Source organism: Chiloscyllium plagiosum, unplaced genomic scaffold (assembly GCF_037043375.1).
Source record: "Chiloscyllium plagiosum isolate Xiang-an unplaced genomic scaffold, Cpla_swu_hap1 HiC_scaffold_23, whole genome shotgun sequence".
Classification (NCBI taxonomy): domain Eukaryota; kingdom Metazoa; phylum Chordata; class Chondrichthyes; order Orectolobiformes; family Hemiscylliidae; genus Chiloscyllium; species Chiloscyllium plagiosum.
Genome location: NW_028270161.1, coordinates 41,355,208 through 41,380,267, shown reverse-complemented (window position 1 = coordinate 41,380,267; position 25,060 = coordinate 41,355,208). Strand labels below are relative to the sequence as shown.

The 25,060-nt window shown below is 40.9% G+C and overlaps 1 protein-coding gene across 16 annotated transcripts in view; it reads right to left on the bottom strand.

Moving 5' to 3' along the window:
- The window catches only part of anks1b (ankyrin repeat and sterile alpha motif domain containing 1B), an 818,433-nt gene that overhangs the window by 185,564 nt on the left and 607,809 nt on the right, over positions 1-25,060 (bottom strand). For all 16 annotated transcript variants that reach the window (XR_015761150.1, XR_015761151.1, XM_043713626.2 and 13 more), the window contains one exon: positions 21,060-21,193. Coding sequence is in view for 14 of the 16 variants with exons in the window: in XM_043713626.2 (XP_043569561.1) it covers positions 21,060-21,193 (134 nt within the window). In the remaining 2 variants the exon portion in view is untranslated. The remainder of the gene's footprint in view (positions 1-21,059; positions 21,194-25,060) is intronic.

Genomic DNA, 25,060 nt, shown 5'->3' with positions numbered 1-25,060 from the left:
TCCTTCCTCTGTCTCATATTTTACCTCTGTAAGAACGATGAATGTGTAGTCCATTTTCTCCATTTCTGGTCTGGAAAATATTCATGTCCACCTGGCTTTATGGCCACCACTGTAACCTCAAATATTGTTTCCAAATATTTAAAAGTGATTTCTTCAAATTATAAAGTCATCTTTGAATGAATTAAGTCAAATAGCAAGAAAAGGGATCATGAGAAATGTATTTTTAGCTATTTGTCAAGAAGTGTTGACTGTAGATGGAACACGGGAAGCATTGAGTGTGGTTGAGACATCTCAAGCCCGTTTGCTTTAAATAGGCAGGAAGTAAAAAGCATATACTTCTTGGCTGGAATGAATACATATTTATGCAGGCCTCCTGGCAACTCATTAGAACTGACAATAAGCCTATGACAAAGATTTTTGAGTTTTGTAACATCGATAAAAGATGCCTGAAGGATTAACATAGCAGGATAGAAAAAGTAGTGCATTGGATCCAGCTGAGCGACTTCTGCTCAATACTATCTGTGCAGTATAGTTAGTTTGCAAGGATGGTTTGGAAAACTGTTCACTGCTACTGTGTTTCAAAACAGGCCCTGAGATTAAATAAAAATCCACAAAACACTTGGAATGTTTATCTAGTTATCTTCTGGATGAGGGAGAATTCAGGAACCATTTATTTATATTCTCTGCGAGGGCTAAAGGAAAAGGCAGCCATTGAAAAGCCAGAACTGCTATTTTAAAAGCAACAAATTGCTCTGGTGACATTCTCAACAGGTAGCTAAAGATATCAGCAGCAATCAAAAATTCTACAGAATTAAATTATTGCATTTTCAAAAATGTGTACTCACTTAGGCTTCACTTCAAATTTCAAACCAACTGCCTATTGATTCCCTAATGTTCAAGTGTAATTAATTAGAAATGAAAAGCAGAGTTTTCATTTATACCACTGCGACTATCCTCGGCTTCAACCCCCTCCCCGCCACAGGCAATGCAGACATTGTTGAAAAGACAGTAATTACTTGTAGCAGGAAGCATCCCAGCAGTTAATGTTCATGTACTGTAGCAAAGCTGTGAACTCGCAGTGACACAGCCATGAAAGGAGCAGGTTTTTAAGAGAGTTCGCAAGCAGTTTACCGTTCAAAGTTGGTGTTCCAATGCAAAAGAGCACATTTCCAAAGCATTGTACAAATGGAGACTGGGGGCTGGCAGTGTACAGAAAATCATAATTTTAAGAAGCATAGATGATGCAAAGGGCCACAGCGCCGTGGTTAATTTTCCATTGAGCAACAACTCGAGAAGGATTCTATTTATACAACATGTGAACAGATTGAGATCTTTTTCCAATGAACGTTCCTACTCATGAATGTGAGGGATCACGGTACTGGCAAATAGTGTTTTGCTACTTCAAGGACAAATAAATCACATAAAGCTTCGAGCAGACACTAAATAATGTGTCTTTAACTCTGAGCTAAACAATGGGGACAAAACTGGTAAATTGGAGGATTATAAATTATCAGCTCATATTGCATCCTGTCCAGGTTTCTTCTCAATTGAAGCCAGTTGAAAAACTCTGCGGTGATGCAGATATTTCCACTTTCTACATTAGACACCTTTTTGGTCTCTCTGCTGTGTTTAATTTTTTTTCTGTGTGCACATTCATCAACATAAGCAATAAACTTTGGGCTATTACAATGCAATTGCTCTCCTATTGTAAGGACATTAACACCCTAAATGAGATGACAGGCAGCTAAATTTGAAACTAGGGCAAGGATTCTGAGGCTCATTGAATGCAACACTGGCTGCATGCCAACTATTGCAGTCTATTATTTTAAAGGTTAGCATTGTTAAGCTAGAACTTCCTGCATTGATGATTGATTGGCTGCTCAACAGAAAGCCATTATTATGGATAGACTAGCATCAGTTATCTTCCCTGCTCCAAGCCTGCCTGATTCCGTTAAAGGGGATGCATAATTGAATAAATGAAGGTGAACATCCGAGGAGTCACTGTTTACTGATCATGAGTTAGGAAACATTTCATTGACAGTACAACATGTGAAAGTATGTATTGTCCAAGGTTTCAAGCATGCACTGGAGGCCTAAGTAGAGGAGGGGAAATGGACGAACTACATCATAGACCCCGAGAGGATGGGATGTCCCCATCAGACCCTTAGATGGCAGTGGGAGCTATTAACTGTAGAAATCACAATCTGGAGTCAAGGACTAAAGACCTCAATGTAGTGCTGCAACAGTTCAATTCAATGGAGTTTATCAATAGCACTGCCGGACACTGCCCAGTTCCCACCATGTCATCAACCATGCCACTCACCCATCAGTCAGAATCTCATCTCATCTTTAAAACACGCACATACACGGAGCAGCGCTGTGATCCTCATACCATGGGAAGGCAGACTGAAAGAGTCAGGGGAGACTGTATCAAAACAGTCAGTGTAGGGATATAGGCTAGCTTGGAGTTGTCTACAATCCGGGAAGTATTCTTTAAACTCATTTACAGGATGTGGGTGATTTTGGCAAAGCTTGCATTTAATGCCCATCTTTATTTTCCCTTGCAAATGGAGTGGTGGTCTGCCCTCTTTAATTTCTGACGTCCATTTGGTGTCGATACAACCACAATGCTGTATAAAGGAGGAGCCCAGGGTTTTGACCCAGTGTCACTGGAGGGAAGTGGCTTGGAGGGAAACGTGAATGGTATGGTGTCCCCATGCATCTGACTCCCTTGTACTTTCAGTAGCAGAGGTCAGGGCTTGGAGGGTACTGTCAAAGGAGCCTTGGTGAGTTGTTGCAATGCATCTTTTAGATGGTACACACTGCTGCTACTGAGCACTGGCGTTAGAGGGAGTAAGTGATGAAGAAAGCAGAAGGATATTAATTGATGCTATGTCGTGGATGGTGTCAAGCTTCCTCAATGTTATTGGTGCTGCCCTCATCTGGCAAGTGAAATATATTCCATCATACTCCTGACAAGTGCTTTGTAGGTAGTTTACAGGCTTTGAGTCTGTTGCTTGTGGGATCTCTGAGCTCTTCCTTGTGCATTTCCCACGTGCAGTTTGGCACGTGTTGCAGTTTGACCTGGTTGACATCTTAATTTCAGTTTCTACTGGTACTGCTCCTCATACGCCCTCCTGCACTCTTGATTGAACAAAGGTTAATCCTGGGGTTTGGGGTTAATGCTAGAGAAAATGCTGGGCCATGAGGGTATCAGTCATGTTTGAACAGAGTCCTGCTGCTGAAGGGCTACACCTCCTCATCAAGGCTTGATCTCGACTTGCTGGATTTGTCCAAACTCTATCCCGTACAGCATGGTGGAAGCAAGCCAAGTCAAGCAGCTGTGTTCTTTTGGAATCTGTCACCTAAATAAACTGGATCCAGTCGATAAGTAGAAAAACAATTTTCTCATCAATTGCTTCAAACTCTGGACTTCCTGAGGCCTCCCATGGTTAACTTTAAAATGATGTTTCAGCATTAGGTTCCACATTCCAATCACCATTGTATTTAAATTGGAAGCACACATCTTGGGTGTACCCAATCTCTACCCCCCCATTAAAACCAGAAGTGGATGGCTGAAGCTGAAATTGAGATTTTAACATCTCACCTGACCCAAACCAGCTATCGTGCGCTTTAAAATCTCCTCCTTAGCTCTTTCACTGCTGCAACCCTCATCCATCCTTGTTATCTCTGGCTTTCATGACAGTAACACACTGCTTGTAGGATTTCCATCTTCCACACTCAATAAGATAATTCATCAGAAGGTTATTTGCACACATCCTAATCCTTGCCAAAGCCTGTTCACTCATCACTTCAGTATATGCTGCTTTAACTCTGTTTCACAACCACAGTATGTTTCAGCTGAGATGATCCTTGTCAAAAGGAACTTGTTTACAACACACTCACGCACACACCCTCTCACAGGCATATACTCCGTCACACTCACACATGCGTACACACACACAAGTCTATTGGGTAGCTTTGCATTTGCAGGTTTGTATTTGCAGATACATTCTATTTTATTCAAAAAGCACACAATCTGTGGGCAGGCAGTCCATGTGACATTTTATAAATTCCTACTTTGGAAATAGTCTGACTCAAGGTTGGGATACAGACAGACTCTAACCTCACATCCTTAATATACAGTCTGAGCTGAGATTTCACATTTTTTTATAACACCTTAAGTTATTTTGGGACTGTGACTTGAAAGAAGTCCTGGGATTCACATCTTAATCAATCGAAACCTGCATCCCCAATCGAAGTGATTAAAGACTTAATAACAATCTAGGATTATTCAATACATTGCATCAGTTGTATAACACGTTGATCTGTTACTGTAAATTCTGTATCCTACAATTCTGCCTCACCAGCTACCTGACGAAGGAGAGCACTCCAAAAGCTTGTACTTCCAAATAAACCTGTTTGACTATAACCTGGTGTTGTGTGATTTTTAACTTGGTCCACCCCAGTCCAACACCGGCACCTCCACACCTTGTTAAGATGAAGCCAGCCCAAACCAAATTGTTAACTGTTTTGCTCCACAGATGAAGCCTAACCTATCGAGCTTTTCAGTATATTTTCATTGTATTTCAGGTTTCTAGCAGTGTTTTACTTCTGAAATACAGCAATACATTTTCAACCAGAAGCCAATTTTAAATCCCTCAATGCTCTGTTTCCTTCCTACTTCTGTAATGCCCTCTAGCCCTACAACACTCAGATCTCATCCAATTCTGGTCTCGGTCTACCCCTGAATTTAGTCATCATTAGCCTTCCAGTGACAAGGTCCAAAACTCTGGAATACCCTGTCTATACCTCTCTCCTTTGTTTGCCTCATTTAAAATACGTCTTCGAGACTACCTCTTCTGTTTTTAATCTTCTGCCCTAATATCTCTTTGGTGTCTTACTTTATTTGCTAATTGTTGTGAAGGGCTCTGGAACATTTTGCTATTTTAAAGGTTTGTAATAAATGCATGATATTTATTTTAACATGAATATGAATGAATATGAGATATGATACTCAAGTGGAAAGAGAGCTAATGTAATATTGTCAAGTATACGCAGTCCCATAATTGAGAACAAAGAGGAACATTCTACATATGTCAATCATTAATTCAAATTATAATGTTAACATAATGTTAATTTGGTAAATGATAGCCATCAAATGTTTTGAAACCAATGCAAATGTTGTTGTAACTGACCAAGCAAAACTGCAGTAACATAGAAACAACTTTTCATTAAGAACAGAAAAACACTGGAGCCACAGTAGGACAAAACAGCCCCTTAAGCATGCACATTCAACAAGCCTATGGATGATCTAGCATAGGCCTCATCCCCTCTTTCATGTCGGTTCATCATAGCCTTCAACTCCCCTTTCAAAAATATATCTACCTTTCTAAATAATTTCAGTGATCTAGCCTCCATAAATCTCCAGAGTAGAGATTTCCAGATTTCCTGTCTCACTGGGAGAAGAAACTCTATCACATTCAGTTTAAAATGAGGGGTCCCTTATTCTGTAACTGTGTCGTCACAGTGCAAACATCTCTCCAAACATCAACTTATTAGATTACTTACAATGTGGAAACAGGCCATTGTAACAATGTGGAAACAGGCCTTCAGCCCAACAAGTCCAACACTGACCCTCCGAACAGCAACCCACCCAGACCCATTCCCCTATATTTACCCCTTCACCTAACACTACAGGCAATTTAGCATGGACAATTCATCTAACCTCCACATCTTTGGATTGTGGGAGGAAACCGGAGCACCCGGAGGAAACCCACGCAGACACGGGGAGAATGTGCAAACTCCACACAGACAGTTGCCCGAGACGGGAATTGAACCTGGGTCTCTGGCGCTGTGAGGCAGCAGTGCTAACCACTGTGCCACTGTGCCGCCCAAACTCTGTGAAGACCTCTCAGCATTTTGTATGTCTCAATAAGATCACCCCTCAGTCTTCTAAACTCTAATGAATAAGACCGAACTATAAAATTTCAAAGAGTTCCTACAGTGTGGAAACAGGCCATTTGGACCAACAGGTCCACACCAACCCTCCGAAAAGTAACCCACCCAGACCCATTCTCCTACCCTATTACTCTACATTTGCCCCTGACTAATGCACCTAATCTACACATCCCTGAACACTATGGGCAATTTAGCACGGCCAATCCACCTAATCTACACATCTTTGGATTGTGGGAGGAAACCGGAGCACCCAGAAGAAACCCATGCAGACATGGGGAGAATATGCAAACTCCACACAAACAGTCACTAACCATTGAGCCACCGTGCCACAATGTTTCCCCATTCTTGATAAATCACATCCTTCATCGCAGGAATCAGCCTAGTGAATCTCTTTAAAACTGCCTCCAATGCCAGTACATCCTTCCTTAAATGCAGGGTCCAAAACTGTGCACAATACTTCAGATGAGGCCTTACCAACACCCTGTACAGCTGTAACCAGACTTCCTAGTTTTTAAACCTCAACCCCCCCTCAATGAATGCCAAAATTCAGAATGCCATATTTGCTGTGTCTGCATGCTAGTATTTTGTGTTTCATGCATAAGAACACGAACACCCAGATCCTGCTGTTCAACAGTTCCATGGAGTTGCTCTCCATTTAAATAATAGTCTGCCTTTGATTCTTCTTCCCAATATTTATGATAGCACATTTTCCTACATTAAACCTCACTTGTCAAGGTTTCGCCTACTCACTCAAACCAATGATATCCCTTGCAGATTTCCATCTATTTTTGCATCATCAGAAAATGTGTTCTCTCCTATAATCAGACAATAAATCATTGAGGGCTTGAGACTCATCCTGTATCACTCCTCCAGTTTTGTCTTTTCAAACTGAAAAAGATCCGTTAATCCTGACCCTGCCTTCTGTGTGTTATCCAAATCTTAATCCATGCAAATATATTGTCCCCAACACCATGAGCTCCACTCTTGTTTTTTGATTCAGTCGTGGGATATAAGCGATTCGCTACACATCCATTGTCCACAGTACTGTAGGCCTGGCTAGACCAGGTAAGAACAGCTGTTAGCTTTCCTGAAGGACATTAGTGAACCAGAAGGTTTTTTTTCTGACAATCGACAATGGTTCCAGCGGCTCTTAATGGCAGATTTTTATTGAATTCAAATTCCACTACCTGCCACTACAGGATAGAAAGACAGGTCCCCAGAACATTACATGGATTTCTGATTTAATTGGCTAACGATAATACCATAAGGCCATCACCTTTCCTATTATCTGAAACATTATTGATACTTTCTGGAACTCAAAATACCCTACATTTACTGGTTCCTCTTTAGCACCTTCAATTGTTATATCCTCAAAGAGCTCTAGAGAATTTGTTAAACACGATTTCTCTTTCACAAACCGATGTTGACTCTGGTTGTGTTAAACTTTGCTAAATGTTCTGTTTTTTACTTCCTTAATAAATGGACTCTAGCATGTCCCCAATAACTGACATTAGGTTAGGTGGCCTATAGTTTCCTGATTTTGATCTCCCTCCCTTTTTGAACAGGGGTGTCACAATGACAGCTTTCTAATCCAATTCCCAAATCCAGCGAGTTCTGGAATATTTTGATCGAAGCTTCCACGATCATTGCAGCTCCTTACTTTAAAATCCTTGGATATAGGACATCATGTCTCATCGGTAAGTCTCCCATTAGCCCCATTATTTTGTCAAATACTTTGATCCCCATGATAGAAGCTATTACAAGATCTTTCCTTCCATTAAAAATCACACAACACCAGGTTATAGTCCAACCTGTTTATATGAAAGCACTAGCTTTCGGACTGCTGCTCCTTCAGGTAGTTGTGGAGATTAAGATTGTAAGGCACAGAATTTATAGCAAAAGTTTAGTGTGGTGCAACTGAAATGATGCATTGAAAAAGGCTTGGATTGTTTGTTAAGTCTCTCATCTTTTAGAATGACCACGTTGGTTTTGTTTCTTTCATATGTAAATCACAAAACATTTTTGAAAAGTTACTTTCTCATGTGAACTTTAACAACTGGTGTCATATCGGCCCAAATAACGTATTGAAGGTGTGAGCTTCCCTGTGTGAGACTGTCTGTGCCACAATGGTCAGACTGATTCGAATCTAAAAAACGGATTTATAGAATCTTACATGGATCCATGCAGTTTTTGAGCAACATAAAATGTAATTCTGCAAGTACAAATTCACCCCACAAACTCCAAATCAAATCTTTCCTTCTCTGGGAACTTTTCTTATTGTTATCCTTGGGATGTTTATGGTGTCCTCTACTGTGAAGGATAATATAAAATACTAGATTAAATTATCTGCCATTACCCTGTTCCTTCATCAATTGCCCAGTTGCATCCTCTAAGGATCTTGTACTTACTGAAGCTACTTTTTTTTATATACAATCGGTTCTGATATAATACAACAGTTCTGTTCTTGTGCGATCTCGTGTTAAGAAAATTGCACAATAGCCATGCCATTTAAACTAATGGGACCAGAATCACGTTATAGCCAATACAGGTAATTATGCCTTAATTATAGGTTGCTTCATTATAGGAAAGATGTAGAAGCTTTAGAGAGGGTGCAGAGGAGATTTACCAGGATGCTGCCTAGACTGGAAGGCATGTCTTATGAAGAAAGGTTGAGAGAGCTAGGCTTTGCTCATTGGAGCGAAGAAGGAAGAATGGTGACTTGATAGAGGGGTACAAGATGATGAGTGGCACTGGTAGAGTGGATAGCCAGGAACTTTTTCCCAGGGCAGAAATGGTTGTTACAAAGGGGCATAATTTTAAGGTGGTTGGAAGAAGGTTGAGGAGAGATGTTAGAGGTTGGTTCTTTACACAGAGTAGGGGGTGTGTGGAATGCACTGCCAGCAGTGGTAGTAGAGTCGGATGATTGTAAAACGTAGGGTATGTTTAATCTTAGAGTCAGATAAAAGGTCAGCACCGTTGGGCCGAAGGGCTTGTAATGTGCAGTACCGTTCTATGTTCTGAATCTTTCTTCATACCTCTGTAATTGCCCTTATTAGGTTGAGGACAGTAGTTTAGATTCGAGCTGCTATCAATCAAACTGAATTTGAAATTCTACTATGTTGTGGTCACTAATCCCAGAGGATTCTTAACTACGAGATCTCTTATTAATCTTACCTCATTATTCATGCATCTAGGCAATATTTGATGCATCTAGCACATCAGCACAAAAATAAAGCTCCCTCTCACTGATGAGACAAAAATGCTGCATTAGCAGGGAAAAAAAAACTGATAATAGAACAGGTAAATCATCAAAATCTAAATATACAACATACATGATGAATATAATGGGAATTCAGCCAAGTAGGAGCTAATGTTTCCCCACGTTTGGTCTTCTGCTCTCTTCTTCATCACGAAAGAATGATCCTCCCTCAATAAATTGATAATCAAAGTAACAAATATTCAGAATATTTTGCTGACGGAAATAAACATCAAGCCCAAAATAATGTTGTCACAAAAATTTATGGTTACGGTTAAGCAGACTGTCAACATTCACACAGGATAAATCTTAACTACACCGCTCAGTTAGAATTAAATATTGGGCTGAATCTGACTTTCTTTGGCTAAGTCTATGTTGCATCAATATTTTTGGAGGTTGTCAGTGACATCTCTCGTGCATTCCTTCATCATATCTTACCAAACCTATTTCATTAATTATCTACTATGCCCCCATCACATCTCTCATGTCTGATTTCGACACCATCTTATCTCACGCCATTCCCAGAACAACATGAGCATTGGTGAATATCCCAGGGCTCACTGGAATCCCTTGCATCCATACCTTCTTTAAAAGCTCAATGTGGACCTGGACAGATTCTGTCAGTCCAGAGCAGCCCTGCACAGTTCCTGAGATGTGGCTGGATGCATCAGTTAAGGGGGTGGGGAGATATTAGCACGCTCCTTTGTGACAACGATCCTGGAGGCCCTGCTGAACAGGGTGCTGAGACTGCAAACCTGCTCCAATGTTGGCACCAGGGTTAAAGTACAGTCCACTGTCTGGAGGAATACCCAGTACAGGAGGAGGGAGGACAATGACCTTGTCCATCTACCAGGTTAGATTTTACAATGTTCTCCCCAATATCGCACACTCATTCTATCTCTGCTCCTGTACGCACTTCTCTAAGACTCATCATACTCTACTACTCTCACTCCTGTCTGCAGCATCTTTGTTCACCTCACTGTCACCAACAAATCTAAATTCTCTCTGTGCTGCCTTACTCACTCATTCGGACACCTCCCCACTTATACCAACATCTGTGACATTCACTTTGGTCTCACACAATACCTGCCTCTCCATACTGGGTGAGAAAGGATTAAGACAAACAGTGTATTGCCCATCATTCGACTCCTCACTCCTAAGGAGTGCAGCATTGTGACTCTGACCACCCCGAGCAGTCGACTGACTGAGATCAGAAGCTGCCCTTGACTTACTGCATAGGGTTCGCCCGAACAAAGGCTACTCCCCTGGACTGGACGGTGGTCCTGCTGACAACCATGACAAGCTTTCTGGCTTTGTATCTGCAATAAATGGCACAACAAAACTGTCGTAATATGAGCCTTTTGGTTGAGGGAGCAAAGTGCAAAACGGCGAGACAATGCAAGCCAAGGTTTCTGAATGTGATAATTCGGAGGAGCTGGTGTTGGACTGGGGTGGACAAAGTTAAAAATCACAGAACACCAGGTTATAGGCCAACGGATTTATTTGACAGCACTTGCTTTTGGAGCGCTGCTCCTTCATCAGGTGGTTGTGGAGTATAAGATCCTAGGACACAGAATTTATAGCAAACATTTACAGGGTGATGTAACTGAAATTATACATTGAAAAATATCTTGATTGGTTGTTAAGTCTCTCATCTTTGAGAATGGGCATGTTGGTTTCAGTTCCCAGAACTTTTTTAAAGTTAGAGTCTCAAGTGAAATTTAACAGTAGGTGCCATGTTGGCCCAGATAATGTATTGAAGGTGTGAGGTGCCCTGTGTGAGGCTGTCTGTGTCCCGATGTTCGGACTGATTCTAATGTAAAAAAGAGATTACAGAATCTTGCGTGGATTAATGCAGCTTTTGAGGAAAATAATATGTAATTCTGCAAATACAAATTCACCCCACACAGCAGACACAGAGGAATTTATCAGACAAATGAGACTCCGGGAATTCTTTCAAGTTGCCAGCAGTGATCCCAATGAGCCTATCGAGGAACCGGAACATCATCACAGGGATCCGGAGAAGTGTGACCAAAGGAATCAATTTTGACCCCACCGGAGGGCTGCTGCCCTGAGCTTGACATGTATGCTCAAACCGTCAGGAAATATATCAATGCCAGAGTCATCAGCCGTACCCACAAGATAGAGCAAAGCATCACCCGATCACAATGCAATGCTATCCATGCCCTCAAAATCAATCACAACATTGTTATCAAACCAGCAGATAAAGGGGGAGCCATCATCATTCAGAATAGAACGGACTACTGCAAGGAAGTATACCGACAACTAAACAACCAGGAACACCTCGAGGCAACTACCGGCTGATCCCAACAAAGAACACACCCATGAACTAAACACATTGATCAGGACTTTGGATCCAGTCTTTCAGAGTTGCCTACACGCGCTCATCGCATGTACTTCTCGTGTAGGCAACTTCTACTGCCTTCCGAAGATACACAAAGCCAATACCCCAGGATGTCCTATCGTATCAGGCATTGGGACTCTGTGTGAGAACCTCTCTGGCTTTGTCAAAGGTATCTTGAAACCATTGTACAGGGGATCCCCAGCTTCTGTCACGACATTACAGATCTCTTACAAAAACTCTGGACCCACGGACCAGTCAAACTGGGAACATTCCTCGTCACAATGGATGTTTCAGCACACTACACCAGTATCCTCCACAATGATGGCATCGTTGCAACAGCCTCAGTACTCAACACCAACAACTATCAATCTCAAAACACCATCCTACAACTCATCCGCTTTATTGTCGATCACAATGCCTTCACTTTTGACAACCAGTTCTTCATCCAGCAATGGGGACCAAATTTGCACCTCAATATGCCAACTTTTCATGCACAGGTTCTCTACACAGGACCTCCAACCAACACTGTACTTCAGTTATATTGACAAAATTTTCTTCCTCTGGACCCATAGCGAGGAGTCACTGAAACAACGAGTTTCATCCCACCATCAAACTCTCCATGGACTGCTCTCTAGTATCTAATTCATTCTTGGACACATGTATCTCCATCAAGGATGGGCACCTCAGTACCTCACTCTACCACAAACCCACAGACAACCTCATGACGCTACATTTCTCCAGCTTCCACCCGAAACATATTAAAACAGCAATCCCCTACAGACAGGCCCTACGCATACACAGGATCTGTTCAGATGAGGAGGAACATGACGGGTGTTTGAAAGTACTCAGGAATGTCCTCATAAGAATGGGGTATGATGCACAACTCATCGACCGCCAATTCCAACATGCCACAGTGAGGAACCGTAATGACTTCCTCAGGAGACAGACACGAGCTGCAACCGACAGGGTCGCCTTCGTTGTCCAGTACTTCCCAGGAGCCAAACAACTACGCCATGTTCTTCACAGCCTGCAACCCAAATTAATGAGGATGAGCACCTCACCAAGACCCTCCCCATACTTTCACGTCTCACCTTCAAACAACCACCAAACCTCAAACAGACCATTGTTTGCAGCAAACCGCCCAGTTTTCAGGACAACACCATAAAACCTTGTCACGGTAGACACTGCAAGATGCGTCAGAGTGTTGACACAGATACCACCATTACGCATGGGGACACCTCCCACCATGTACATGGCAGGTACTCCTGTGACTTGGACAACTTTGTCTATCTCATACGTTGCAGGCAAGGAAGCCCTGAGGCATGGGTGTATCGGTGAGACCGAGCAGAAGCTACGGCAATAGATGAATGGACACCGCACAACAATCAACAGACAGGAGTGTTCCCTCCCAGTTGGGGAACACTTCAGTGGTCAGGGACATTCGACCTCAGACCTTCGGGTGACCGTCCTCCAAGTGTACTTCAGGACAGGCAACAATGCAAAGTGGCCAAGCAGAGGCTGATAGCCAAGTGTGGTACCCATGAGGATGGCCTCAACCAGGACCTTGGGGTCATGTCACACTACAGGTAACCCCACTGCACTACACACACACACAGAGACACACACACACACACACACACAGACACAGACACACACATACACACAGACAGACACACCTACAGACTTACGCAGACCCTCTTTCATCCGCTCACACATACACTCCCACACACCCTCTCACAGGCTTTAACCCCTTTATACTCACACACATACACATACACACATATAAGTTTGTGTGGTGAATTTTTACTTGCAAAATTACATTTTATTTTGCTCAAAAACTGCATGAAACCACGTAAGATTCTGTAAAACCCTTTTTTAGAATCAGTCTGAACATTGGGGCACTGACAGTCTCATACAGGGCACTGCACACCTTCAATACATCATTCATTCTCCTATCTTCCATGTGCCTATCCAAGAGTCGCTTCAATGTCCCTAATGTGTCTGACTCTACTACCATCACTGGCAGTGCATTCCATGCACCCACCACTCTCTGTGTAAAGAACCTACTTCTGACATCTCCCTTAAATCTTCCTCCAATCACCCTAAAATTATGCCCCATGTGATAGCTATTTCTGCCTTGAGAAAAAGTCTGGCTATCCACTCTAACTATGCCTCTCATCATCTTGTACAATTCTATCAAGTCACCACTCATCCTTCTTTGCTCCAATGAGAAAAGCCCTAGCTCCCTCAACCTTTGTTTGTGAGACATATCCTCCAAGTCCAGGCAGCATTAATCCCCTTCAATTGGCATCTTGTCACTGCCAAGAGAGAACCTCATCATGCCACTTGTGGACAACATAAAAGATGAAGCAAACTCACCATCACCTTCTCAAGGGCAAGCCAGCAACACCCATGCCTCGCAGGTGAATAAAAAAAGGGCTCTGTCGCCCAATTCTGCCACACATTTTGCCATTGCCCACATCGTTGAGAACCCTATAGGATTCTGCCCATCAATTCTGACCAAAACCAGAAGAATGGAGCATCCTTCACACTGTGGTAGAAACAATTCAAAGCATTTGTTCTTTTTTTAAAATGAAAAGCTGAAAATTGAACACTTACAATAATTTTCCAAATAGAAACATTTTTTAAACCTTAAAATTTGAACTTTAAGTTATTACATGTATTAAATATGTGACTAAATCAAATTGCTTTTTTATTGCAACCAGTAAGTGGGCATTCCTGTTGGGTCTGACCATCTTTTGCTTGCAAAGTTTTGGGTCTGTTCTTTATGCATATTGTGGAGTCTTTTGTGCCTGCCGGAGATTATGTGAGGGCAGAAGAATGGATCCTCCCACAAGGAAACGGAAGGTTGCAAATGAAAACTGGGGCCTGTGAAACATGCATCTTTTAAGATTGTCTTGGTGGGGGATTTCCACTGAGGCAAATTCAGGGAGTTTACTTAACCAAAGGACTCAAGCAACATCCCATGGGATAGGGTGCCATCCAAAACCATACCGTGATTCTCATTGTCCAGGTATTTTGTGTGATTGGTTTATTATCTGATAAAGCATGGAAGAAGCAGGCAGTGCAGGAATCCTTCCGGAGTGTGGCATTCTCACACAAGCCTGCTGCTGCAGTACACCCCTTCAACTGGCCAGTTACAACACTTTGACTACAGCATTATAAACGTCCAGATGAATAGTATATGCAGAGATAATGCAATTTTAGCTCCTTGTTTATGCAAATTGGGACTGCACATCAATGTAGCTGCACTTATATTTGGAAAATTATGGTAAACTTTTTATTCACCTACTTATATATAAGTTACAAAATATAGCTATTCTGGATTAGTTAAGTGGAACAAATCATGTGCTATGCAAAGCTTAAACATGAATGAATATTCTGTTGCATTTTGCTGCAGTTGAAAACTCCAATGTCCAGTCGCCCTGCCACTGCAGAACACAATGCAAACCAAAAATGCCAGAGCACTGTGCAATTTGTGTACATTGTTATTTTAATGAATCTCTTCAGGTATGCCATGACACAGCTCTAGAGCTAGTGGGACATGAATCCCTGAGTGTTCTGGCCCAGAGGAAGGGTCACTAAGTCTGCCACAAGACACCACATTTTATATACGTATTCTGATCCAAAATGTGTTCCAATTATCTCTTCAGCATGTTGCTGAATTTATTGCAGGTTGAGTAACTTGAGCTAATCATAGTAATGAATATTGGATCATGAAAATTTAGTCATTGCTTCCATGATATGTTTTAATTAAAGACCAGCCTGCACTCGATCATTCAATTACAAATGATGTCTTTTGTCAAGGGGAATGGGAAATTAGGTTTCTAAGTAAAAAAACTGTAATGTGTGTGAGCCCTAATGCAATAATTACCAAATATGTTTATACTATTAAGGAGAATTCACAAGTTAAGGAAAGCAGCCAGATACTCAACACAAAAAATTTGCCTGCAAATAAGTGATAAGGAGAATGTAGCTTAACAGAAATTAGTACCTTGCCTTCCTAAGTAGACTTCATTCCTCAGTTTATCAGTCTTCTCAGATGCTTCACACTGGAGAGTGTTCAGCAGAGATTTACCAGGATGTTGCTAAGAATGAAGGGTCTAAGTTATAAGGGTAGGCTGGGATTGTTTTTGTACTGGAACTTAGAAGGTTGAGGGATGACCTTATAGAGCTTTAGAAAATTATGGGAGGCATGGATAAGGCGAATGGCAGATGTCTATTCCCTGGGGTGAGAGCTTTCAAGACTAGGATGCACATTTTCAAGGTGAGAGGAGAAAGATTTAAAGAAGACATGAAACACAATTGTTTTTACACAGAGAGTGGTTTGTGTGTGTGTGTGTGTGTTTTCAGAGAGTGGTCTGGTTGTGGATACATTTGCAACATTTAGACGACATGTGGATAAGTACATGAATAAGAAAGGTTTGAAGGGATATGGACCAGGTGCAGGCAGGTGGGGCTAGTATAGTTTGGGATTATGGGTGGCATGGACAGATTGGACAAAAGGTCTGTTCCCATGCTGTATGACTCTATGACTTCACAAAACAAAATATATGGCTAACAAAATAAAATGGTTATAAAGACATTTAAGCAAAAATACTTTATTAAGGAAGACAGATGTAGAAAGTTGTGCAGGGCATTGTTCAGAGCAGCAACTGCACAGCACGAGAACTGAGATCAGGTCTAATCTTGGATATACAGCTGTCTGCTGATCCGGAGAAAGACTGAAATAGGCAATATAAGAGAATGGAATGTACAGAGCCAGCAAGATGATCAATAGAAATATGAGCAGTGAGAGTTAGTACAGCCAGGAGTTTAAGAATGATACAATATGAGCAAACATGAGACGAAGATTTGATTTAGCAGAAAAACCAACAGCAAACAGGATGGCTTCAAGTGAGAGGGCAAATTATGTTTTTAAAGCTGTTTACAGCAAACAAAGTGGGTAATTCAAATTATAAAATGGGACAAAATAGTATAGGAAAATCAAGAATTAGCAATATCTGAAATTGAAGATTAAATTCCAGACCCACTCATTCTGAATTAAGGACTAGGGATGGAACCAATCATTAGTCAATCATTGGACGATACATAAAATTAAAGAGTTCGAATTTTACGAGACACTTCAGCCAAATGGGACATATCCTAAAAGCTTCAAGTAAATGAGAGAGGAAAAAGACATAAATGGCTCTGGCTAATGTTCCTCAGTCCCATAAATACTGGAGGTAGTACTTACAGACTGCAGAACAATAAATGTCATTCTGATATTTCAAAGGTGGGCACAAGGTATTAACCTTGCAGTTACCTATTGTTCAAATATCATTATGGGAACAAAATGGACAGTAAGAAACTAAATTAATTTCAAGAGCTCAGCAATGGTAAGAAGTAATGAGTTCAGAATCAGGAGCAACAGGCTATCCCTCACATATCATGATGCCTACATGAAGAACTACACCTCAACTTCTGGATTCGACGTTGAGTTCAACAATTTCAGACCATGAATTTTATCCTTCATTTGGATTCTTTTATTTTTCCAAGTGCCGGTTTGTATTTTGTTTTCATCTGGTTACTTTTGCACAGAGCTGCCCTTTGTTATCCTTTCAACACTTACTCCGGACAATGCTCTGTCACTTCACTAAAACACTCGTCTAAGGCTTTTTTATCATTTAATCTCCAACATCCTCGAACTGAGCCCTAATGTCACACTCCACCTTCTGTAAGCTTCAGCCCCTTATAACAATAGGAGGGATATATCGGCCCCCTCTTTTCAATATCTCTGGGTTAGCTTCAACAAAAACGTCATGTGTCAAAGCTATACTGATCTCCAGTAAAACGTAAGAACCAATTATAAAGATTTCCTGAGTGAAATAAATAGTAGTTTTAGTATCTGCTGACCCTGAGAAAAAATAATATCGATGCAACATCAAGCTCACATGCACAAGTAATATGTTAAAATGGGGTATAAAAAGATGCAAGACATACACAGTTTACAGAAGCAATGCAGAGGGCTAAGGGCATCCTTGTGGTGTAGTTTTCAGCTAAGATGACAGTTTTTTAGTTGACGTCTTGTGTTCTCAGCAGTAGTGAAGATTACAGCTATCCTTTGAGTTCTCAGTGTTCAAAGCAGTTCTGCCCAAAGTGCACATGACAACATGATAGCAGGCAGTGTTTATGACACGCTTCAGTATTAAACTTTATAGACCCACATACAGTTGTCTTTGTCATCAGTAAGGTTATAAGTCTCTGTACATAATTATTTTTACCATCTCCAAGACATTGACTTTCCAAGTTTCTGCTGATTTCCTGAGACCATTAGATACAGCGGCAGAATTAAATCACTCAGTCCATCGAGTCTGCTTTATTCATTCACAGGATGAGGGCATCACTAGCCTGGCTAGCATTTATTGCCCACCCCAAACTGCCCAGAGGGCAGTTCAGAGTCAACCAGATTGCTGTGGTTCTGGAGTCACATGTTGACCAGAGCAAGTAAGGATGGCAGTTTTCTTCCCTAAAGGATATTAGTGAACCAGATGGGTTTTCTGACCATCTGCAACAGATTCATGATTATTAGACTCTTAATTCCAAACTTCTAGTGAATTCAAATTCCACCATCTGCCATGGCAGGAATTGAATCCATGGTCCACAGAATGTAAAGTGGGTCTCTGGATTAATAACTCATTGATAATACCACTAGGCTATCACCTACCTTACCCTAAGCTGATAGGTTTCTCAATACCATTCTCCTGACTTCTCCCCGTAACCCTTGATCTCCTTAACAAGCAAGGAACTATCTCTCTTCTAAATACAATGTGACTTAGCCTCCACAGCTTTCTGCCCAACGAGTTCCATAGATTCACCACCCCCTAGCTGAAGAAATTCCTCCTCATCTCAGATCTAAAGGGCCATCCCTTCAGTCTGAGGTTGTGCCCTCAGGTCCTAGCCTCTCCTACGAGTGGAGACATCTTCTCCACATCCACTCTACCCAGGCCTCTCAGTATTCTATAAGTTGTAATCAGATTCCCTCTCCTCCTTCTAAACTCACCTGCCTTTCTCCTGTTCCGAATAAAGTCTCCTAAATGTTCTGTCCCTATCAATCCAGGCTGCCTAAGGAGTTTAAGCTGCCAGATGTTATTGCTTAAAGCCAGCTTCCCAACGTCCTGGACTTGCAACCTTAGGTGAATATTTCTGTAATGGATCTTTTACTTCCATTTCTGGAACCAGACCTCACACTGCCCACTCATGATGATGGCAACGCTTAATCTGAGCTTTTTCAAACTTTTCCAGTGTGTATCTCAAAACCATTTTAGATTTTCCATGGTCCACCAGGAATTACAAGCTTTACTCACTTCCTGGTCTAATTCAGAGAGTCTGGTCTGGTAGATATACTAGCTGCAGTCAACACTGACAGGCTAGACATTGTTCAGAGATTGAAAGGATAGCTAGACATTAGGTTTCACTCCTTTCAGATTCTGAACTGCTCTGTCCACATGTCTATATGACATTATCACAGTGGGTGATGCTTATGGTATTTCCCAGTTTAATGCTCTCAGATTTTTTTCCAGACACATAAACAACAGAGGGCATTTGAAATCCAATAATATTTTCATCATTCTTGTGACACCACTAAAGCTCTCTGGTCCACATCCTATTCTGCATCTAATCGTGCTCATCTATCACCCCTGCCATCGTAGTCTCATCTGTCCCAAACTCTAAAATCTTTTCCAGTCACACACCTTCATATATCCTGTCGCCATACATCATCTCTGCCCAACTCTGAGAGCTCTTCATTTCTTTGACATATTTATTTCTGCACTCCACTCTCAATACTCAATTCCTGTGGCTGTGTCTTTAGCCAATCAGGGTCCGCATTCTAATTCCACCCTTAATTCCCTGCCCTCCTTTAGGTCCCTCCAAAATTCCTTTCTTGCGTTTCTTAGTTTCTGCATCTATTTTTAATCCAGTTTTGCTACAGTAAATTCATCTTTCTTCTCTATTAAAGGCGTCATGTAAATACAATTTACTCTGTGTTTGCTAACTTAATAACAAGGACATCAGTTGTGAGGAATTTTGAGATGTCTTCATAATGTCAATAACATTACATAATTAAAACCTCATTCTTTGTCAGAAGTTGCTATTACTTAAAACCTACAAGACAGAAATACATTTGGAAGCTCTCCTCCAGTGTATCAATGACAACGTGCGACAGCTTTAAAGCAGTTTGACACGCTTACACAATAAGATGCTTTGGTCATTCATAGCTACATCTTTAATATGAGGTTCCTAAAGCACATATCACCAGAGATTGTGTTTCCAGCTTGGTTTCACCATGCAGCTTATAAAACAGGACACTGTGCTCACTCCAGGCAGATGTTGGAATTGTTGAAACCTCAAATTTTGTCTATAATCTGACAACAAGGAGATGCCATTATGGCATTATGTTAATTCCCTTAGCAACGATGAAGATTCGCAAAGCTATTTAACTTAACACTTTTTCAACGAAGCAGCAATTAATCACAAGGCAAATATTGATGCCACATGGTCTTATGCAAATATAAACACTTTTGCAAGATAACTCATTGTTGACTGCACAATATTAAGTGAAAGAACAAAGCCTACACTTTTGATTGCTCAGTTTTACAGTGAGAATGATCTGGCATCTAGGTCAGAACAGACCCAAAATGTACAACAGTCTAATTCCTGACTGACAATATTGGCATTGCAAGTGCTGGATTTCATTTTTGCAGCAAAATGTATTTCTGGACTAAGATTCCTCCAAGGACCAGTTGGAAGGCCACTCCATGTAAATAGCCGCCCACTTTACAGATATGCCACTGCTTCCACTTCATCAATTTTAATAAGTCTCTGCCTGTGTTGGCTAAGATACTATTCACAATTCTGCCAACCCAAATCCCACCTTCTTTGTTGTGTTAGGCAACATATGGCACAAATTAAAACCATCTTCCTTTTCTCATTTTTAAAAATCATACATAAATATTTTGTGTGTCACATAAGAACATGGATTAATTAGAGCACAGTCCTCCTCCATTGAGAGATAGTGTTTCAAATGAGCTAGCAATGCAGGTAGGATAGTTCATGCTAGACTGTCTTTGTGTATCACGTAGATTGAACAAGGAATAAAGGAGCTGAACCAAAGACAAAGATGACATTAGTTACAAATAGCAAGGAATCAATTGGCCACCACCATTGTAGTAGACTTGGACTGAAGTTAGAGTAAAAAAGAAATCAGACTCCATTCCTCCTATTAATAAAAGAACAAAACTGAGTGATACCTGCTTCAAATGTTCAAAAATATTAGCATTACCTAAATAAACTCTGGAGCATCATAATATTAGTGCTATTTTAATCTAGTGATTTGTATTTGTGAAACATTAGATTACTATTTGCAACCTATTTATTTAGCAGCAACAATAGATAAGTCACACCAACTCAACTTACCTGAGGTCGGATAACTTTCTCAATATTTTTCAGTGCTGTATCTGGGGACGGTGGTGAGCAATCCGGGGTGGGACCTCTACTTTTCCTATGGTGATTACCCTCTGGTGCCATAACGGTTACTTGTGGGGCAACCTCTGCAATAAAATAAGTTATTTACATGCATTTGAATCAAGTCTTCACCAGCTTTATTTTTTCACATAATTTTCTCATACAAGTCGTCAAATCACATTGAAAATGATTTATTGTCAACTGTTGTCAAATGTACAGGTTACTGTCAGTAATAATTCTTAACCTTGTGAGAATTGGCTTTGCAAACTGACTCTTTCCCAGAATTAACAGATAGTTCAAAGATCATTCCAAAGTGATTTCTCTATTTAATGATTGAACACATCTTCTGGTCTATGATCCCTGAATAACCTTCAATACTATAACATTTCCTCTAGCATAGAGTCATCGAGACGTACAGCACGGAGCACATAAAGAAACATTTTTGTTAAGATTTCTCAAAAACCAAAAATTAATCTAACATTTGAATTATAAAAGAATATATTGTATGGCACATTCTGATGGCAGAGAATTCCTAGAAGGACTCAGATTCCCACATTCATTTTCCAGTGTCAAACCATGAATACCATTAAGATGATACAAAGTATACAATATATAAGGGGGGGGGGGGGGGAAATCCCTAGTAGTCACACATGCAGACGACAAGCAACATGAATTTGACTGGGACAACACTACCATTATAGGGCAAGCGAAACAAAGAACAGCCAGGGAATTCCTAGAAGCTTGGCACTCATCCACAAACTCCATCCACAAACACATAGACCTGGACCCAATATACCGGCCACTACAGCGGACAGCTGAAACTGACAACCGGAAGCGGCAAGGACAGGCCACTATAAATGCTGGAGGAAACACCACAGAAGCGCTTCACAGGAGGCTCCCAAGCACTGAGGATGTCACCTAGACAGGGGACGAAACGTTTGCAACAAAAACTTCCAGCTCGGCGAACAGAACCTCAGCAATGAGCACCCGAGCTACAAATCTTCTCACAAACTTTGATGGGGGGAAATGTTCAGGCCACCTAATTTACTTGATTACGTAGAGTCATAGAGATGTACAGCACAGAAACAGACCCTGCAGATGTTGGAAACCTGAAACAAACACAAAATGCTGGAGAAACTCTGCAGGTCTGGCAGAAATAATTAACATTTTAAGTCTGGTATGAATCTTCAGAACCAAAGATGAGTCATACTGGACTCAAAATATTAACTCTGTCTGTCTCTCCATAGATGCAGCCAGGCCTATTGAGTCTCTTCTGCACTCAATTGCTTGGCTTGTGGACACATTCTGATCGAGTTATTTATTTCAGCCTTCTGTGCAATGTCTTTGCCAAAATACGTAAAACTTTCTCTTTCAAATATTTTATCAAATTTCCATATACACCATGCTAAGTACCAGTTGACATCAATAGTACACTGTACCAGGGGCAGCACGGAAGCTTAGTGGTTAGCACTGCTGCCTCACAACACCAAGAACCCGGTTTGACTTCAGCCTTGGGTCACTGTCTGAATGGAGTTTGCACATTCTGCCCATGTCTGCGTGGTTCCCTCTGGGTGCTCCGGTTTCATCCTACAGTCCAAAGTCTTGCAGGGTCAGTGGATTGGCCATGCCAAGTTGCCCCGTAGTGTCCAGGGATGTATAGCCGAGGTGGATTAGCCATGGGAAATGCAGGGTTAACAAGAATGCAGTTACAGTGAAATCTGTAAACTCAGGTGATCTAACAGTCAATGGGACATAATGTTGGGGTTAGAAGGGAATTGCTGACTCTAAAGGTAGCACTCCAAAGTTGAATGATGGAAAAGTTAGAATGGATTAATGATTATGTTGAGGATCAGAGGAGATTTAAGAGGCCTATCTTTCAATAGATTGGATAAAGTCTACAATGTACTTTAGTGAACATGTTTATGGAAAGAACAGTGTTGATAACCATTCCCTGCAATCTGTTCCTGCAATCTCAAAATCTTCCATTTGCCTATTTGTAGAAATGTACATGTTACTGTCAGTAATAATTCTTAACCTTGTGAGAATTTACATCAATCATTTGACAGATTATTGAATCTTTCTGACATTGAACACATTCCAATAACATGTTAAGGCAAAAAAACCCCAAGTCTTTTCATCTCTAGTTTAAAAATGGACAGTTATAAACTGACTGCTTAAGGGAAAAAAAGACTTGCATTCATCTGATAATTCTCACAATCAGATGTCACATCAAAGCACTGCATAACCAATTAAGTATTTATGAAATGTAATAGTAACCATGCTCTTGTATACAAGAGGTTGTGGAGGGGGAAATTCTGTTCATAAGGTAATAGACCATAAGAAACAGGAACACGAGTGGGCCATTCAGCCGCTTGAGCCTGCTCCACCATTCAACGGGACCATGGACCGATCTTTAATTCCCCAGATGCACTTTCCTGCATATTCCCTGTAACCTGGATTCCCCTACTGATCAAGAATCTATCTGTCTCACAATATTCACAAGGACACTGCCTCCACTGTTCTCTGTGGCAAGGAGTTCCAAAAACTCTCAACCTTCAGAGAAGAAATTCCTCCTTAACTCATTTTTAAATTCTGATACCGTTCCCTCTGGTCCTAAACTCTCCCATGAGGTGAAACATCACCTTGGAATTTATCCTGTCAAGCTCCTTAAGAATCCTATATGTTTTAATAAGATCACCTCTCATTCTTCTAAACTCCAGTCAGTAGAGTCTCAGCCTGTTGAGCCTTTGCTCATAAGACAGTCCCTCAATACCAGGGTTCATCCAAGTGAACTTTCTCTGAAGGGCCTCTGATAATATATCTTTCCTAAATAAGGGAACCAAAACTGCTTGCAGTAATCCGAATGCAGTCTTACTGCCACCTTGTACAGATCCTGTTTTCTGCAAATCAGCCAATTCTCTGTCCATGCCAATACCTACCTCCAACACCATGGATCCTATTTTAAAACTTAGCCTTTTGTGAAGTAACTTGTCAAATACCTTCTGGAAGTCCAAATACAACACATCTACTGGTTTTCCTCCAAACACTCTGGTTGAGATTTCCATGAAAAACTCATGAAGCCATGCTGACTCTACTTGATTAGATTATGCTTCTCTAAATGTACTATTATTACTTCCTTAATAGTTGATTCCATCATTTTCCAACAATAAATGTTAGCCTAATCGGCCTATAGCAATCCACTTTTGATCTCCCTCCTTTTTCGAATAGGGCTGTCACATTGGCAGTTCTCCAATTCTCTGGTATTTCTTCAGAATCCAAGGATTTTTGGAAAATAAAAACCGATGCATCAACTATTTTTGTAGCCACCTCTTTTAGAATCCGAGGAGGCAAACTATCAGAACCAGGGGACTTAACTACCTTTAGCCCATCAGTTTGTCTGATGCTATTTCTTTAGTGATGGGCATGCTACGAAATTCTTCCCATCTTCCTTAATTTTAATAAAATATTCAAAGTATCTTCTGCTGTGAAGATTGGTGCAAAATATCTGTTTAATTCCTCTGCCATTTTCTTGTTCCCCAGAACAATCTCTCCAGATTCATGTTCTAAGTGGCCTATGTTCATTTAGAGATCTCTCTTCCATTTTATATACTTAAAAAGGCTAATTTTGTCAGTTTTTATATTCTTCATAGTTGGCCCTCATAGTCATGGAATATATTATCCAAACAAGGGAAGATCGAGTTTTAGCTTAATATATTATCGGAAACCTTTGATAACGCAGCAATCTGTCAGTGCCACACCAAAGTGTCTACACTGATTTTGTGCTCATGTCTCCAGCGGTGGAGCTTGAATTAACTAACTTGTGATTTGAGGTGAGTGTGTTACCGACAACATGAAGAAACCCCAGGATAAAAATAAATAAATAAATAGGTAAGCTTTCATTCCAAGTCAAGGGAAAAATCACACAATACTCTTGTGCTGTGCCACCAGTTGAG